General features: G+C 43.7%; 1 protein-coding gene across 3 annotated transcripts in view; it reads left to right on the top strand.

Moving 5' to 3' along the window:
• The window catches only part of SLC35F3 (solute carrier family 35 member F3), a 363,020-nt gene that overhangs the window by 240,054 nt on the left and 104,673 nt on the right, over positions 1-18,293 (top strand). Inside the window, exon 1 of one of the 3 annotated variants that reach the window (XM_019527343.1) lies at positions 22-112. The exons of the other annotated variants lie outside the window; for them this stretch is intronic. Within the exon in view, the coding sequence (XP_019382888.1) occupies positions 37-112 (76 nt within the window). The 5' untranslated portion in view covers positions 22-36. Of the gene's footprint in view, positions 1-21; positions 113-18,293 lie in introns of those variants that run through there. 3 annotated transcript variants of the gene reach the window in all.

The following is an 18,293-nucleotide window of genomic DNA, read 5'->3' as shown; positions in this document are numbered from 1 at the left end:
AGCATGTAGGCGCCCGCGGCGGCTCCAGGGCTCGCCATGAAGAAGCACTCGGCCAGGGTGGCCCCACTCAGCGCCTGCAACAGCCCCGTGCTCACCCTCACCAAGGTGGAAGGTCAGTGTCTCCCCCGCGCGCTGGCGCAGGGCCCCAGGCAGCCCGGCCGCGCCTCAAAGTGACCTTCCCGCCCCTAACTTGAGCGGGAAGTTTCCGGGAGGGGGCGAGGGCTGCGCGGGGGGCCGGCCGCGGGGGGCTTGCGGGGAGGAGGGAACTGCCCGGGTTTTCTCCTGCAGCCCCGAGTCTCTGATTCAGGAAGGATTGCAGCACCCTGGGGTGCCTCGAGAGCTCCTCCAGGGTGCTGGTGTAGCGACCCTAGGAGTGCAAATAGGATTCACGGGGAAACCCCCAAGCTTTCAAGCAGGAATCCGCAGTGTTAGAGGCTTTGCCTGGCTGTGGGCTTGCTTTCTGCGGGCTTCAACACCACAGACCTGCTCTGCTGTTTTTCTGTAGTTGGACAGAAGTGAAAAGGAAGGGCTGGAGGTTTCCAAGGAGTCCCTCAAGTCTCCCCAGGGGTTTCTTGAGGCTACCTAGGGGTCCCTCAAGGCTGCCCAAGGGTCCCTGGAGTCTATCAAGGGGTCCCTCGAGTCTAAAAAGCTTGAGAACAACCATCCTAGATCCCTAACGCTGCCCTGTAGCCTTTCATCACTGCCCTGCCTTGGAGACCACCTAGCAGATTCTGCCTTCAGCCCCTTGTCTGTGGCTCCCTGAAAGCAACAGGGACATGCTGCACTTCATGCCAGCACCTCTGCCCCAGAAACAGATAAACCCAGAGATTTTGAATAGGAATCCCCAGTGTTAAAACCAATCTGACCTGTTGTGGTCTTTGATCTTTCTGCATTCCTTGAAACAGAAGAATTACTGTAGTGTTTTTCTGTAGTCAAAAATAAGTGACTACAGAGGGCTCAGACTCCACAATGCCTTTACCAGGTAGGGAACTATTACTGCCTCCATTTCCTGACTTGGAAACAAGTACAACAGTCCAGATCCTTAAAGGTAACTCCCTTTAAGAATGAAGCACCTCAGTAGTGCTGAGAATCAGGGTAGGGAGACAAGGTAACTTGCCTAAGGCTATGCAGGAAGTCAGCAGCAGAATCAGAATTAACACAAAGGTCTTTCAAGTCCCAGGCTTACATCATAACCACTGCTTAATGGATGGTTGATTGGCCTCTGTCAGTGTTGGCAAGTCAATGGGACAGAAGCACTAGATGTGGATCAGGTTGTGGTTTAGCAGTAATAATAACAGCACTAATAGCTTAGAAAAAGGCATCAGCATTTGCAGAGAAAGGCAGCCAGGGACCCCTGAAGAGGTTGCACTCTTGGTGACTTGGTCCTGGAGCATGCCATGGCAGGGGATCTTGGAGCACAGCATAGGGAAGGCTGGGATGAGGGGCATTTCTAAGAAGCGTACCAGGCATCAGAGGAAGTGGGAGAGCTGGACTGAATCCTGGAACACAAGAAAGGAAGCAGAGTGAGGGTAGCTTGCCAGGAAGTCTGGCAGGAAGAGTGAGAGGGATATGGGGAAAAGATAGGAAAAGAAGGAGCCAGTCAATCTGGGAGGGGGTGGGGAGAGAAGTAAATCAATTGCTGAAGGAAAGGGAGAAGGAAGAGGAGCCAGAGGGGACTGGAATTGGAAGAACTGGGAAAGGAAAAAGATCTTGAAGACAAACAGTGACAGGGTGCATCTACATGTGTAATTAATTTGAAGCAATAAACTCTGGAGCAGTTTGAGATAGAGTAAACTACTCCTCAGCACAGCATCTATGTGTGCACCTGGGATAGCAGCAATTTGAATTGGGGCGAAGCAGTTTACCTCAGGGCCACTCCTGCCCTGCTCCACCACAGGCTCCAGGTGGAGGCATTGGGTGACAGAGGAGCTGGCTGGCTCACGAGGGTGCTGAAAGTGGAGAGCCATGTGGCTAGGAAGGAGGCAGGAATCTGGCCTCCTGCTGGCTGGGCTGACTGGGTGCAGTTTACACCCATGGTCAACATCTAAACATTTATTTAATCTCAGTTAATTACTCCTCCATAAGATAGTACTGTCCCCAACTCAATCCCTCTCACTCTTCCCGCCACAGTACTAACTTAGAGTGGTGTTAATTAGTTTACTGCAGCCTAATAGCATGACATGTGTAGATGTGTCGCTTTATACCGCAGCTAATTGGTCTACTCTGCAGTAAAGTGCACGTGAAGATGCGGCCACCATGTAACATTAGGAGAAAAGAGAAAACGATAGAAACTGTGGGAGAAGAGTGATAAAAAAAAAGAAAGAGAGATGGGTGGGGAGAGAGAGATTCTTCTCTAGGGGGACTCAAAGAATAAGTGGGAAAGGATGAGTGGGAGAAGAACTACAAATGTGGGACTGCAGGGAAGTAGGGAGGAAAGCCAAACAGGAAAAGAACCATTGAAAGACAAAGAAAAACAAATAGAAGAAATAGTGGAAATGGTAGAAACAGATGGACAGAAAGAGGAGAAAGGCAATAGGCTGTTGGGTAAAAAAGGAAGATAAAAAGGCTATTTGGGAACACAAGATTAGCAGTTCAGTTGATTTAGAATACAGCCCTATTTCCTAATCAAAACATTCTCCTGGTGATGGTGCATGAGGGGAATGCACAGGAATCTCCCCACCAGCTCTTGATGGAAGAGCTTTTTTTAACAGATCACCTTAATAAAAGCAAGCCTTTTACTACTTCATCTATTAAAATACACAAATAAAAGTATGCTGAGTTATCCTATTCTCTTAATCTCCCTATAGCTGTCTCTCTATTTCCACTGTAAACCTCTCTGGTCAGGGGAGTGTGTACACTTCCCTTTTAGTCTTGCACTACAGTTGTGCTGTACAAATAATAATAATGCATAACAAACCAGGACATTATGGCCCTGAAATGTGGGATATATCATCTGTTTTTCTCTTCAGCTCGAGTGCAGTTTTTTAAACCTGTTTAGAATGTGAAGTATTCCGATTGTCCCTGGGGCTATAAAATGAATCCCTTCAAGCCTTTTCATGCCAGCTCTGTGTATCAGCTTCCAGATTCTCTATCAGCAGGTACCAAGGTCTTTGTTGACTTAGTTGGTTTTTTTCCATATTCAGTTCATATGGGCTTGATTCAGTTTTCACTGTAATCAATGACAACATTTATTTCATTAAGCAGGAAAGGTCTGAAACGTTATATGGAAACAGTTACATTCACCATTTGTGCCTTTTTTAAATAAAATCATAGACAAGTAGGGCTGGAAGGAACCTCCGGAGCCCGACCAACTCTATGGCTAAGTACAGACAGTCAAAAAGCCCGAGCCTGAATCATTTAAGTCTTTACAGGTTAGTCTAAGCTGCAGAGATGAAACTGAGAAACAACTGGACAGACATTCACTTTTGATTCAGGAAAATGCAGCTACATGCCTGCAGTGGCTTAGGCCAGAAACTGAGAGGTGCTAGAGCACGGCTCTCTGGCACATAGCCAGCATGGGCTATATGTTCACTTCCTCTTCCTGCTGCCCCCAAGGTTTCTGGGATTTTCAGTCCAGAATCACAGTAACAGGACTCTGCAGGGCTGCTCATCACTTTCTCTTCATGCGTCCAGGTGCCTCTGGGATTTGTAGTCTACAGTTGCAGTCAGCAGTAAATTCATCAGGGCAGGGCATCTCTGTACTCAGGGGAAGGGAATTTTAGCCACTTCTCCAGCCCCAGACCCTAGTTAGGGTTTGCCAGGGAGGAACGGTCCCTGCCTCCACCCGCCCTCACCAACCCTTCTCTGCTAGAGCAGAAATAGCATAGCCCAGTCCAGGGCTGGAAAGCATGCTGGGATGCTGGAGGTCTGTGATTTAACTTGAACCAGGAAGGGGTCTGGGACAGAAGTTTCATAATCCAGTTTGGTTTGACCCAAATCAGTTAAGTCTGATACTACATTCAACTAGGTTTATCTTAAACCAGTTTCAGCCATTTTGAAACTGGTTTATGTGTACTGAACTCCTATTCTGTTAGAGGTTTAAACCAGTTTCTGATGACTTAAACCAGTTTATGTGTAACTTCTGTCCCTAGCCTATGTGAAAGCTTCTCTCTCCAGATTAATTAAACAACGTATTTCCTTTAAGGTTGTTAATGGCCCCGAGCCTCTTTCCTTAAAAAATGGGGCCTTACATTTATTAAAAAGTCAGGAAGGACATAGCTCTGGAAATAAATAAACCCAAGCATACTGGGGGCAAGCTTCTTCACTCAGCCCTGAAGCTGGACCACAGCAAAGGCCTGTCCCACCCTTGTTTTGTGTGCTGGCCTCCCCTTAGCACAGGTGGATAGCTGAGAATTTTGACAATTGTATGGTTGAGTGACTGGGCAAGAGCAAGGCAATGGCAAGTGTTTGTCCTTGCTTTTGCTACTGAGAATAAATACCCCTTCCCAGATCAACACCAAAGGTACTTGGAGGAACCGGTGAAGCCTGTGGGAAGGTACCTCAGCCAAGAAGAGCTTTTCATTGATATGCATTACTGTAATGCTTTTCAGACTTCCATCCTTCCCTCTTTCTTTCTGTACTGTAGCTATTTTGCTTTAAAAGGGAGATAAGGACTTTGTGCTCTTTCAGAAGCGTGACTGCCATTTCAAATTATTCCAGAGATTGAATCATCACCATGCACTGAGCCTGCTGTACCAGCATTTCAAAGACAACCATATCTTGTGCGTATCAGTTGGACAGGTAGTAACCGTATCCCTTTCTCTTGTGTCTGATATCACACCTATCACATTCTGTTCATTTTTTGTGCAGGTCCTGTGATGAGTAGGCTCACTATCCATTTTTTATGCTTGTTCATCTTTCTGCTGCTGTTTTTATGGGCAGTCTCTGTATTGTGGCCATCTTTAAAGCTATGCACTGTCACCCATCCCAGCCAAAGGGCCAGATTTACCCCATTGGTACAGTGTGGTCCTATTTACTTTGATGACTGTGTTCACTTCCAGGGAAAGGTAAATTATATTTCCAATCCTGTTCTCCATTTGAGGGTCTTCCAGAGAGGGGCTATGTTATTTGTCACCAGAAGCTCCCAGCCAGAGAGGTGCACTGAGGACATTATCTAATTGACCCAACTGATCTCCCTTCCTAGTCAGCATCATCCAATTCCAGAGTCCCAGCAGCAGAGAAGCTGTCACTACTTCCTACTTGCTGCAGCCTCTCCTTCAAAAGGATTTTCTAGTTCTGGAGCTGTGCACTTATAGATATATTTGCAAAAGTTAGCTTGCCTTCAGGAAGGTCTGTGGGCCTGTTGTCATCTTCATTTTTTTTGTCTCTGATAACCGTTAGGTTATATCAGAATCTGGGCATTGTATTGAACTCAGAGCAATGAAAAATAGGATACCAGTGAAGTTAATGCAAAGGAGATAAAGAAACAGGATATTTTTAGTAACTCTAACTTTTGTTTGGAAATATTTCAAGATTGAGATAAGAAAAGTTATAATTTGTTCTGCAAATGAAAATCCAGAGCTGTTTATCACTACATCTGTAGTATGTAATATAACCTCAAACCATCCAAGACTTTGGGAGGTGTGTGGGAACACAGAAAAAGGCAGCAAGAGAAGGGCTACCTGAAAAGCATTGTTCTGAAGCATCTAAATATACAGAGCTTCTCATATTCACACCTTTACTTATCCCATTTTAAAGATAGCAGCATAATTCACAAATTGCAGGCTACAAAAGAGATGTTGCATTTATCTCAGAATAAACCATATTATCCCAGGATAAAATGCAATTTTTTATCCTGGGACATTGCAAAGGACATCCTGGGACTGCATCACTGAATCAATGGCAAAAAGCAGCACTGCTTTCACCTGCCCACTAAACCCTGATTAGAAGGATGATGCACGTATATGCCAATCCCAAGATACTGATATTTCTGTTCTGGGACAAACACCAGCACAACTTATCCAAAGACAAATGCAACGTCTGTTCCTAGCCACAGAGCCAAAAAAGAATTCTGGCATCCTTGATGCATGAAAATAAGCTCCTTTATAGATATACATGTGCGTATGCACACGCGCGCACATGCGCACACACACGCACACACACTTTACTTGTAATAATTGTACCACATTGTCTCATTGCAGTTTCTTCTCATTACATTTATTACAACCACTTATGTTTTTACATTATTCAATTAATAATGAAACATTGTGTTGTTTTTGCTGTGGTTTAGCAGAAGGAATGGAAACAAAACTGGTGATTTCAGAAGCTGCTCATAATACAAGTTTTATCTGTCCTGCACAAATTATTGTATATGCTTGTCTTTGCTTAGAGCCAGATTCTGCCATGTACTGATTTGGGGTAACTCCACTGGCACCAGTGGAGTTGCTAGGGATTCGTAAAATCATAAATGACTATCAATGTGTCAAATAATTTCAGGTTAATTTTTCACAGGCGCATTCCCGTGGTAATTGCTGTAACAATAATACTGCATACTTCCCTAAAATCTGTTGTCAGAAAATCTTAAATAGTTTAAAATGACTCAGTCCTCTCAACACTCCTTTGCAGTAGGCAACATAATATTATCCCCATTTTACAGATGGAGAAACTGAAGCATTATGTGGTGACACAGCTTGTGTACAATCACAACAGCACATCTGTCACATGAACAAGAATAGAACCTAAATCTCCCAATTCCTAGTCCTGTGTCTTGGCCATAATTGTGTATTTTATATCAGAAGGATATTCCGAGGATTCAATAAAGCTACTTCCAGTGCTGTCAGTGGACTTTGAATGAAATTTAAGTTAGTGACTATCTCCATTTTCATAGCAAAATTCCCTTTTCAGGGAACTTAACTGCTGCATGTATATTCCTGTAGACACATACTGTCTCCAGGCTTGGTCCAATACTCACTGAAGTCATGGAGAATCTTTACACTGACTTCACTGAGCTTTGGACCAGGTTTCATGAGAACTCAACCAAAAAAATAATGTTTTTACAAACTTTCAGAGATTTCTGCATCTGCCTCTTTATGTCACAGTTGTGAAAAAGTAGAATTGCATGGTGGTCAGTTTAAATGCTCTTGTTTTGCTTCTGTACTTAGAAAACATTGTAGCCAACGACCAGCTAGTGGGCAAAACCTCTCATTTTTGTATGTCTGTTAAGTATTGGTTAGTCAAATATTTGCCTTCAATGGTATAGATAAGGTTGATGCTGCCTTGAGTAGGGGGTAGGGAGTTTGAAACAAATGGAGTTTAAAGTTCCCTTTCTGCTCTATTTTTCTCTCATTTTATGACACAATTACACACCTGCCACTGACAGGTGGTATGACTTTTTAGTTACTATGGACTGGGACTGAACTCAAATCCCTGATGCAGGGGCAAACTGAATGAGTGGACAGCCTAAGCTTTCCAATTTCCCACAACAGTCCTGGTTAATACTGAAATGTATTTGAGCAGGTGTCTGAGAGTCTGCTGCAACAGAGTGAAGGATTTCTGTTCTACACAACACCTGCTACCTTTTCCAAGCAACACAACATTTTCATGGTGCTTAAACAGGCTCACAACAAACCTTTCTCAGTTGCTCTAGAATGATTCATTCACTTGGGATTCCAGTCAGCTAGACTTAAATCATGTCTTTGATCATAATTAATCTAACTGTATGCTACCTCACCTGTCATTGATGTGGGCCTAGTAAAGATCCATTATTCGTGATACATCAACCCCAAATGGCCTGTAAATAGAAAAAATAAATAAAACTACTATTATGCTGAGTTCATGCATGTACACACACACACATTGCTGCTGGGTAATACTAAAGTAGAAACTTTATGGCATTTGAAAGCAAGAGGATAATCATTTTTTAAAATATATCCATAATTTGTCATTTTTCAAGGTAAATTCATGTGTGAATGCATATATACAGTACAAACACAGGACAGTTTAATTTAGTCACGCCATTTACATCTTAAAGAGGACTATTAGATTATCTTCTCTAGCCTGTTTATATCATAGTCCATTGCATTTCATCCAATTACCTTTAGATTAATTAATTCAAGGCTGTCCAACTTCTAAGCTCCCAGGGCTTACATGCTCTGGGGGCTGCACATGGGCTGAACCACACCAGCTGAGCCACAGGCCACTGCATCATGTGCCCATTAACCCCTTTTGCACCCCCCCATGGGTACCATGTGCCCATGTGGACATCCCCCTTCCACTCCTGCACCAGGCACCGCTCTCCATCCCCGCCCCCTCCCATTGCACCACACAGGCTCATGAGCTCTAACCAGAGGAGAGGGGAAGCCCAGAGACTCCAGATGCTTTGCAGCCAAAGTGATGTGGGGATTGGGCAGAAGCCTGCAGTACAACAAGGACAAGTGCAGAGCGCTGCACGTAGGGCGCAAAAATATCCAGCACACCTACTGGCTCGGAAGTGACCCTCTCAGCCACACAGAAGCGGAAAGGGATCTCAGAGTCATAGTGGACTACAAGGTGAACGTGAGTTGTCAGTGTGATGAAATCATCACCAAAGCTAACCACACTTTATCATGCCTTAGCAGATGCATGATGAATAGATCCAAGGAGGTGATACTTCCCCTCTATGCAGCATTGGTCAGACCGCAGTTGGAGTACTGCGTCCAGTTTTGGGCACCGTACTTCACGAAGGATGTTAATAGACTTGAGAGGGCCCAGAGGAGGGCCACTCATATGGCTAGGGGCTTACAGGACAAGCCCTGTGAGGAGAGATGGAGGGACCTGGACCTCTTCAGCCTCCACAAGAGAAGGCTGAGAGGTGATCTTGTAGCCACCTACAAATTCATTAGGGGGACACAACAAGAGATTGGAGATGCTCTGTTCAGCAGGGCACCTCTTGGGGTAACAAGGAACAATGGCCACAAAGTAACAGAGAGTAGATTTAGGCTAGATATAAGGAAAAACTTCTTCACAGTAAGGGTGGCCAAAATTTGGCATGGGCTTCCAAGGGAGGTGGTGCTCTCCTCTACCTTGGGAGTCTTTAAGAGAAGGCTGGATAGGCATTTTACCTCAGCATTCCTTTCTGCCTAGGCAGGGGGTCGGACTCGATGATCTGTTGAGGTCTCTTCTGATCCTAGCATCTATGAATCTATGACACTTAACCCCCTGTGGACCTCATGTGATTTGCAGGCCACCAGTTAGACAGGACTTAATTAATTCAAGAATTCATCTAAAATGTTAAACCAATTAGAAAGTAATTAGGAGTTCATATATTTCACTCAAACATTTCTCCAATAAAAAGTGAGACCCAGATTTGTGAAAAGTAAAAATTCAGTCCAAAAAAATCTACCCTATATTAGTTTTGTATAGGCAAAGACTGCTGACTCCTCATCTTTAAGCTCAAGGAATCTCCAAATATAATCATTTTTGGCAAATATCATTATAGACAATAAGACTCTTCAAATTTTTCTACCAAGATGTCAGTCAGTGATAAAGGAAGGGTCATAAAACACTGTAATGGCCCAACACAGGAGCAGTACAAAAAACTCTTCCATTTTCTACTGTTCAAGTATATAAACAATATTGCAGATGTTTCTTTGTTGTGTGCTGGCACCAATGAAGTATAAATGGCAATATATCAAGCTGCTGCCGTAACTCAGCTGAAGTACTGGGAAAGGAACCACTCTGTGTCTCTCTCCTTAAACTCTGGCCTCGATCAATATTCCACAGGAAGCAGACATCTAATAGATAATGGAGCAGGTTTGCTCCAGACTCCCCACTGGATACTGTTGGCATAGACACTACCATTATGCAGTGGCAGGAAGGAAGTGGCATTTTAGTAATTCGGGATGCTCATAACCTTCTTCCTAACATTCAGGGCATGTGTTCAGTCAAGGTTCCTATGAAAAGCACAACAAAACTTTAAAATAACAGGTACTGGCATAAATTCTAAGATGAGTGATGCTGAAACACTTACATTTTAGTACTGGAACCAGCAGCATTATGTGTTCATATAACAAGATACACTTTGAACCTTCTTGGAGCAATAGGACTAAATCTGGACCAGATTCACTGTTTCTGGACTACTAATATTACATTAGCCAGATAATGTACTATGTGAATAATAGCCAGTGAGCTCTCACATATGAGATTGTAGTAAGAATATGCAGTTAATGCCAGAAAGCTATATAATTCAACATAAAAAGTTAGGTAGCCCAACCCTAACATAATTTTAGAACCTCAGAATCTGTCATTTCTATGGTCACCTCAGTTTCCATGTTTCAGTTTTTAACAAAGAAGGAAATGTGCTCTTCCTGAAAACATAAGAGCTTAATGTCCCTAACCGACTGAAACAAATGGGAAATTTTGGGCTACCAAAAGAGCTGTGAAAGGAGAGCAAGAAAGTAATTGTAGCTAGAAACTAGAATCTTTGCAGATTAGTATCCATTTGCTCTATGTCACTCAGGGTGACTTCCTGCTAAGGAAAGGCTAAGTGAATGTAGCTTTTTCCTAATAAATTTAATTCCTGTTGAGTTTTCAGAGGATGATATTCTAGTGTGGCTGCAGCATACAGATCAGAAGCATTCTTTTTGAGTGTTCAGTGGATATAAGATATATGGTACATGTGCACATGCAGCCAATCCAGCCAAGATGAGCCTGCCAATTTGTCAAGTCCACTTTAAATGTCTAACAATTAGCTGTTTTAAGAATCTTGTCCTGAAATATAGAAGGTTAGCAAAGTGTTATGGATTGTTTAATTGGCAGTTCAGCCATCTAGCTTCACTAATATGCATAGTGAAAAGGAGTCAAAAGGCAACATGTGAAAAACTGGTGGACTATAGAATTAAGAGTATTAGTCCTCAAAAAAATCAGAAAATTATGTGAAGTTTGAAGTGGTTAGATACCAAACAAACAGCTGCTGTAGAAATGGCTAAGACACAGAAACAATGTAGCTGCTGTTTGTTCTCTTTATTTTTTAAGATTGTTTTGCCCTGGATTACTTGTGCAATCAATAGAGTCTCCTCTACCAGCATGAACTTGTATGCCTCTATGATGAGCACGATGTAAATGCCTGGGTGGATGGATAGCCTTCATCAAAGATGAAGCCATTTCTTGAGAGAGATGTTTTCTTGCTCATGCAGTGATCAAATTGTTGGCTAATCAATGTTACAGTTTCTTGCAAAGAATCCAGTCATTTTTATAGTGCCAGAAACAGTCGTCTCTACTCTCTAGAACTTGCTGCAGCCTGAAATCCTGGCAGACTCAAGCAAGATGTTTGCACCAAAGTACTGCACTGAGAATGGAATTATGTCCTAATGAAAATTCTGCTTCTACATTTCAGGAAGAGTGAAATCTTAGCCCCTTTAAGTTGATAGCAAAGCTTACATTGACTTCATTAATGATTGCTTTCCAAGTTCATTTTTAAATACACTGAAGACTGCAAAGTCCTCTAGTTCAATTACAATTTTAATCCAAGAATGAAAAAAATTAAAATTGAACTTTCAGGTCAAACTGTCTCAGATGTGTATCCTACCTGAGCTATAAGCTTCATAACTTCCATCTCAAAATTAGAGTTATTCCTCAAACCATTTATTCATAACTACATCACCTTTCAAAATAGAAATGATCATATTATGATGAGCAAGTAACCAATGCCTTTTTATTAATTCAGGACTTTTATCTTACTTTATGATTAAAAGAAAAAAGGATAGTATCAGAAAAAAGAAGGTTCCCAAATTCACAGCCAAAAGATAGTGCCTTTAATTATGCCTACTTCAGAGCAGTGGTTTTAAAGTAATTTGAAAGTGTGTGCCTCTGGGGATAAATTAAACAGTCCCTTTTTAACATGATTGGCCAATTGTTTCAGCTGGAATCTGGTAAGTTATCAACACTTCCCAATCTCACAAATTAGAATATGTATTTCCAGGATAAATATCTTTCAATATGTGATAGATAAAGAAGGAATATATAAAGACAGAATGGGAAACAATGCAAATTTAGCAAGTTTTTCTAATTTAAATTTGTTTGCACCTTATATTTTCCCTTTAGAAATCAGTGTCATATAGTAGACAATATTTTGCTGTTTTTCATTAGAATAGGTCAATCAGTATTTCCCTAATGAAATGTGTTATTTCTGTTACTTCTGTTATCTCTTCAGTGTTTTCTGTGACACAGAAATATTGGTAAGAAACATTGGGCTAGATTCACAAGACATTTAGGTGTCTCACTGATGATCTTTGCAGCACCTATTTGGTGCCTAGCTGTCTGTCTACTAGAATTTACCATATCCAAGTTAAGTGTCTAGGCTCCCTTGATAGTGTGCAGGGAGAAGTAGGCACCTCAGTATAGGATCTCCAAAAAGCCAGCAAGCAAATCTGCTTTAGGTACCCAATTAAGAGCATTGAGCAGATGGGTGTGTTTTAACCCCTCCTGAGACTGGAGTGCCTTACTTTGGGCTGCAAGGATGTGCCTCCCTCCATTTTGAATTCACTGTCCAGAATCTTTACTTGGACATAGGTACCTGCTCTCAAAATCCAAGAAGTCAGTCCTTCTCTCAAAATATAGGGATGGAGGAAGGGGGAGAGGGGGGCAGGCTAACACCAAAAACCTAGTGATTGGATCACTCTGCCAAGATATAGGGATGTAGCCACCCGTCTTTGGCTTGAGGAAATCTGAACCTACATCTTTGACCTCCTAAAAGAGTGTCTTAACCACTGAGCTCTTTGATATTAGGATCTTGGGAGGGGTGGAGCACTCTTCATCTCTACTGTTGAAACTGGACAATTAAATATTCTTTGTGCAAGAGAGGGGGCGACTCTATAGCCACTGACTAGGTCACTCACTTGAATGAAGGAAAACTTTGGTCCTGCTTCTTGTCCTAGTGAATACTTAATATAAATATAATACACTACTGAAATGCAGGAGAAAAAGGAACAGCTATTTTTAGATCCTGATGGGGATGAGGCATAAAATAGGAACTTGAGATAGACTACCTGGACTGAGACATTTCTGGGTATGCTTGGAAGCAGCCCTTTTAGCATCTAGGGAGCTTCATTGTTGAAAATATAGGACTTTATGAATTTTAGAAACTTCTAAAGCTAGGCAGCAGCTGAGTTGGAACTAAATTTCTGAGGATCTAAATTTGGTACTGAGAATCTAAATTTGGACAATTAGATACTTAAGTCCTTTTTCAGAACTAGCCTTTAGTCCCCTCCTACAAAAAATCCTGGAAATATAAATACTATATAGTTATTATATTTAGTATATTATATTTTTTATATTTATATTATACTAAATGTTTAGTATATTTAGTAAGTACAAACTATATATGTCTCCTATATTTGTGTAAGTACGTGCCTGTCCATTTTTGGGACATGGTGAGGGCACTCCCTAATTTTGGGAATCCTGTGTTTCAGTCCCTGCTTCACTGAATACTAAATATAAAATAATCCATCAGCTGCTGTGACCAGGATAGCCATCAGGGGCTGAACACTGGGCATGCATCTACACATGCAGGGATGCGGGAGCAGATTTGCTGCTCCTAGCAGCAGATTGCTCCTGTTCCCTGTAATCCTGCACTGGACTCCTGGAGCAGCCAGGAAGAGCTCTAAGTTCCCCCTGGGTGCTAGCCCAGGGGCTGGCAAGGAGCATGGGGCCAGGAGAGAGCTGTATCCTAGAGAGGGCTGAGACAATGCTCTTTGCCCCCAGGACCTGCCTGCTGCCAGGGTGGACTCCACCACTGGAGCCCAGGTGGGGACAATATTCCCTTGCCCCAGCAGCAGGGAGCTCACAGCCCCTGCTTCATGATTGTGTGGCTCAGGCTGGCAGATCCTTATATCCCAGCCTCTACTCCATGATTGTGGAGCTGGGGATGGGAGATCCTTATCTCCTAATGCCAGCTCCATGGTCATGGGCCCAATGCTGGGAGATCCTTCTCTCCCAGCACCAGCTCTGCAGTTGCAGAGGCAGTGGTGGGAGATTCTTCTCTCCTACTGCCAGCTCAGAGATTCATGCCAGCTAGTCTTCTGGAAGACCAACAAGAGATTTCTGCACACTTTAAAAGAGGGTGCTGGTCTATATAGTCCCCTATGCCTATGCCACAGCAGCTCCAGAAAGATATCTGTCTATCAAGGGAAGTTCAGTTCCCACTAAAGATGCCTGTACCAGTGTGGCATATTCTTGTTTTCAGTGAGTAAATGTGATCTAAATGTGAGTGGTACAGTTTTGCTTACAGATAATTAAAATAAATCACAATTTAACATTCTCCTGCAGCAAGGTGTGGTAAGAGGCGCAGGGCTGTTTTGGTCCAGCAGCATATATCTCATCTTGACTGGAATACATTTTACTCTACCCAGCATGCAAATGAGATGATCCAAATAATGAGCATCATTAGAAATTCAATCCCTGATCTGTGCAATTATTTTCCACATAAAGTGATATGTACAGTATTGTTTTTCACTGAGTTTGTACTGCATGAACACCCCTGTTGGGGTATTTAACACATAGGGCTAGGTGTGTATTAACAGATCATTTTGCCTACTAATTATATGGAATCTATCTAAAATTTGCCCTTTCTTGCAGACTGTAATTTCCAGAAGGATGCATCTAAAAGACAGTTATATTTCCATATGAGGTATCTATATGGACTGTTAGCTCAAGAATACATGCATAAATTAAAAGGCTGAGAAGTCAACCCGCAGCCCAGCGTTCAGCCTCTGATGGCTATCCTGGTCACAGCAGCTGCTGCTCTATTTTACATTTAGTATTCAGTGAAGCAGGGACTGCTGGAACACAGGATTCCCAAAATTAGGGAGTGCCCTCACCACTAGGCTAGGGAATCAGGTATTCTTGCAAGTAAATACTTATTATTTATGCAAAATGGCACAGCTTCAGCAGGAGGAATTGAAAGAATCTCCCTACCTCAAAACATATGGTAGTCTGGTGGAAAAGGTGCTTCAGTTGAAGGGAGTGGCGTTTAAATTCCTCAGGCAGAGGGGGGAACTAAGCTCTGCTCTTCTGTGCTCTAGGTCAGTAGTGCTCGAGCCATGGCTTCCAGCCTATGGGGCTCCCAATGGGCCAGTAAATTTGGCAGCAGGGGAGCAATGGCAATTAATACTACTTCCCTTCCCCACCAGCTCTGGAAGAATCCTCTTACAGACTCCTGCTTTTTTTGGGGGGGTAGGATTTTGTCTTTTTTCCCTTTTCTTTGTCTTGGTGTCCCTTAACACCTGGTTGCCCCATGTTATGGCATAAATTACCTGGATCAGGTAAGAGGGTGTAGACCTAGCCTCTATTGTTTTGAGCTCTGACCTCATGACATGGGGGCAGGAGCCTCAGTCTAGGTCAAGGTGTGTTACTTTTCAGATTGGTTGGTCAGCATCACACAACACCTGCCACTGATTGGGTCTAGAAGTTGAGGTCAGGAGGGCTATTTAAGATAGAGGCTCTCCAGGAAGAGCAGGGAGGCATGTTGGGTCTTTTACACAGCAACTTGAACCTCTGCAACTCTCTATCTCTCTTCTGGGATGCTGAAGTGAGTAAATTACCAGAAACTTAACTAAAAAGGTAGCTTACAGTAATTTACAAGTGTATTATCAGGCCACTTCTGTTTGCTCAGGGTTATTCTTTTGATATTTCTCTGACTTGTTCTCTTCCCAAGCCTACCCTCTCTACCCAATAAAACTATCCATTATAGCAAGTTTTGTGGTACATGCTTGACAGGGTTTGGATACGCCCTTATGCTCCCTTTGCTCAGATGACTAAGGGAGGCTACTTTCTGTGCTTTAGGTTAAAGGAAGCACCCCAAGGTTTCGGAGTGGGTCAAGCACCTTCAAGGTTTACAAGGCCTGTGTACCCTGGGGGGCACAGGGTCCAAACAAAGACCAGACCCTGGGTGATGGCAGCGATTACCCCAGGCTTGCAGGTGTGCTCCAGGAAGGGGGCCAGCTTGACATAGGTGCCCCAGGGAAGGCACTCTAGGCTTGGTTTTTGACTGGGTGCAGTGAGGTGGGTGCTTCAGCAGAGGAGTGCCCCCTACTGGCCTGCCACACCACCAAATTCCAAAGCCTCACGTGGCAGATCAGAACTGGGCCATGTCCCCTCCCCCAACATGGCCAGATCAGGGCTGGGCCATGCCTCCTTTTCCCCACAGGGATGGCCCACCCCCCTGATCCCCTGAGTCACTGGATCAGAGCCAGAGCCCCCTGCAGGGCCAGCTCAAGGTCCCCTTCCACCATGCAGCTGGATCAGGACCAGGCTACCCCCTGCCCCTTTCTACACAACCAGATGGGGCTCTGCCATGCATGTTGGATTGCAACCACTAGCTGGATCTGGCCCCTGGGTGGACTGGGCACTGTCTGTCCCCCCATTAGGCAAAAAAGGTTGAGCACCACCACTCTAGGTGAATAGTCTAACTACTAAGTATTGGGTAAAAGGGTGGAAGAGGACACCACCATCTCCTCTATCCATCTTCTAAAAAAAAAGGCTGAAATGCTTAATTCCAGGAGACTTTTTGGCAATAGCATAACTAGGGTAGGGTGGCCAGAGCAGCTGACCCAGGCATCAACTTGGGAAAGAGGCAGAAACATATTAGCTGCTGGGAGTCTGGGCACCAAATTAAATACTGTGATTTCCATTAGCCATCTACAGCACAAGAAAGTTAGGAGCTGTTGTTCCAGCATCTGAATCACTTTTGTAGGTCTAGTCATGAAGCTTAGATTATCAAAGAAATTAAAGTACCTGAGCCCTGTTGATTTCAATGGGAATTGGCTTTCTAAATATCTTTGATGATTTGTTCCTAAGTGTGTACACAGAATTACAGGAAAAACAAAGCAAGAACCTTACCTCTTACACATCTATCTGGCAAAATAATTTTACTGCAGTTCAAAGTATTGCGAAATCACTGCCCAGAGACAGTGATTCCAACATAATATGAAAGTAGTGCTGGCTGGGCAAGGACAAAACTGGTCTGGTGTGTAGGACAAAGCCTATAGAACCATGCAAGTAGTGCCTGAAAAGTTTATTTCACCTCAACATTTAGAGGAATATGAAAGAAGCCATAACATTCACTAGGGTTCACAAAGCATTTGGTGCTGGAATGATGAGGACTATAGGAAAGATCTAAAGGACATTAATACTCCATGCTGAACAGAAAATAAGGCACAGAAACTACACATTCAGTGATGAAGTAAAAAGATGGATACTGTATTTACTCAAATCTAAGATGAGGTCCCCCTGCTAATCAACATGAGGGGAAAAAACCTCATCTTATATTCACATACAAAGCAGAGGGGGGAGCAGGTGGTTTCTGTGGCTCTGATTGGCTCTGACTGGCCCTGAGCCCAGGTTGGGGCCAGACTCAGACCCACAGCAGCCACCTGATCCCTTCTCCCATCATTCCACTTGCCCTCTACGGCTTCTGCCCCCCGCCTTCCCCTTTACTGTCAGATGCAGCTGAGCTCTGGTTCAGGCAAGAAGCACAAGGAAATTTTGTCCTCTTCCCAGCCAGTCAGCTGTGCTGGCACTGGTGCATGGCCCAGCAAAGGTTGAGCTTCCATGGGCTATGCTCTTGGAGGGAGCAGAGCCCAAGCAACATCTGACAGGAAGGTGGCAGAGGTTGTGAGGAGTGGTGAAAAAGGGACAGAGGCTATGGGGTGCAGGGGTCTCGGGAGGGAGGGCAGGAAGGCTGTAGGGGGAAAAAGCGGGGAGAACAGAGGGCAAGGTGGCCACCTGACCACTATTTTCTTTGATGTAGCAATGCAGGGGGTGAATTTACAACAGCCGTCCAATAATTAGATTCTACACCTGGAAAATTATAATACATTTATAATATTTTTAATATATAGAGTCTAATTATTGGGGGGTCATCTTAAGTCCAGAGTTGACTTAGATTTGAGTAAATACAGTTTCATAATTTCATAGTAGTTTGGGGTCAGAAGGGACCTGAACAGATTATCTAGTCTAACCTCCCGCCACTGGCCGGAGCACACACTGGAATCACACGACCCCAGACAGGTGTTCATCCAACCTCTTTTTGAATTTACCCAAGTTAGGAGCGAGGACCACTTTCCTAGGAAGTTGGTTCCAGATCCTAGCCACCCTAACAGTGAAATAGTACCTCTTAATCTCTAACCTGAACCTATTCTCCAGCAGCTTCTGGCCATTGTTCCTTGTCACTGCAGGTGCTGCTGGGGGAATAGGGCCCTTCTTATTTGCTGCTGATCTCCCCTAATGAGTTTGTAGGCAGCCACCAAATCCCCCCTCAGCCTCCATATGCTGAGGCTGAACAGGTTCAGGTCCCTCAGCCTCTCCTCATAGGGCCTGCC

The sequence above is a fragment of the Gavialis gangeticus genome, unplaced genomic scaffold (genome assembly GCF_001723915.1).
Source record: "Gavialis gangeticus isolate Ggan-Ray unplaced genomic scaffold, GavGan_comp1, whole genome shotgun sequence".
Taxonomy (NCBI): domain Eukaryota; kingdom Metazoa; phylum Chordata; order Crocodylia; family Gavialidae; genus Gavialis; species Gavialis gangeticus.
This window is presented reverse-complemented; position numbering and strand designations above follow the sequence as displayed.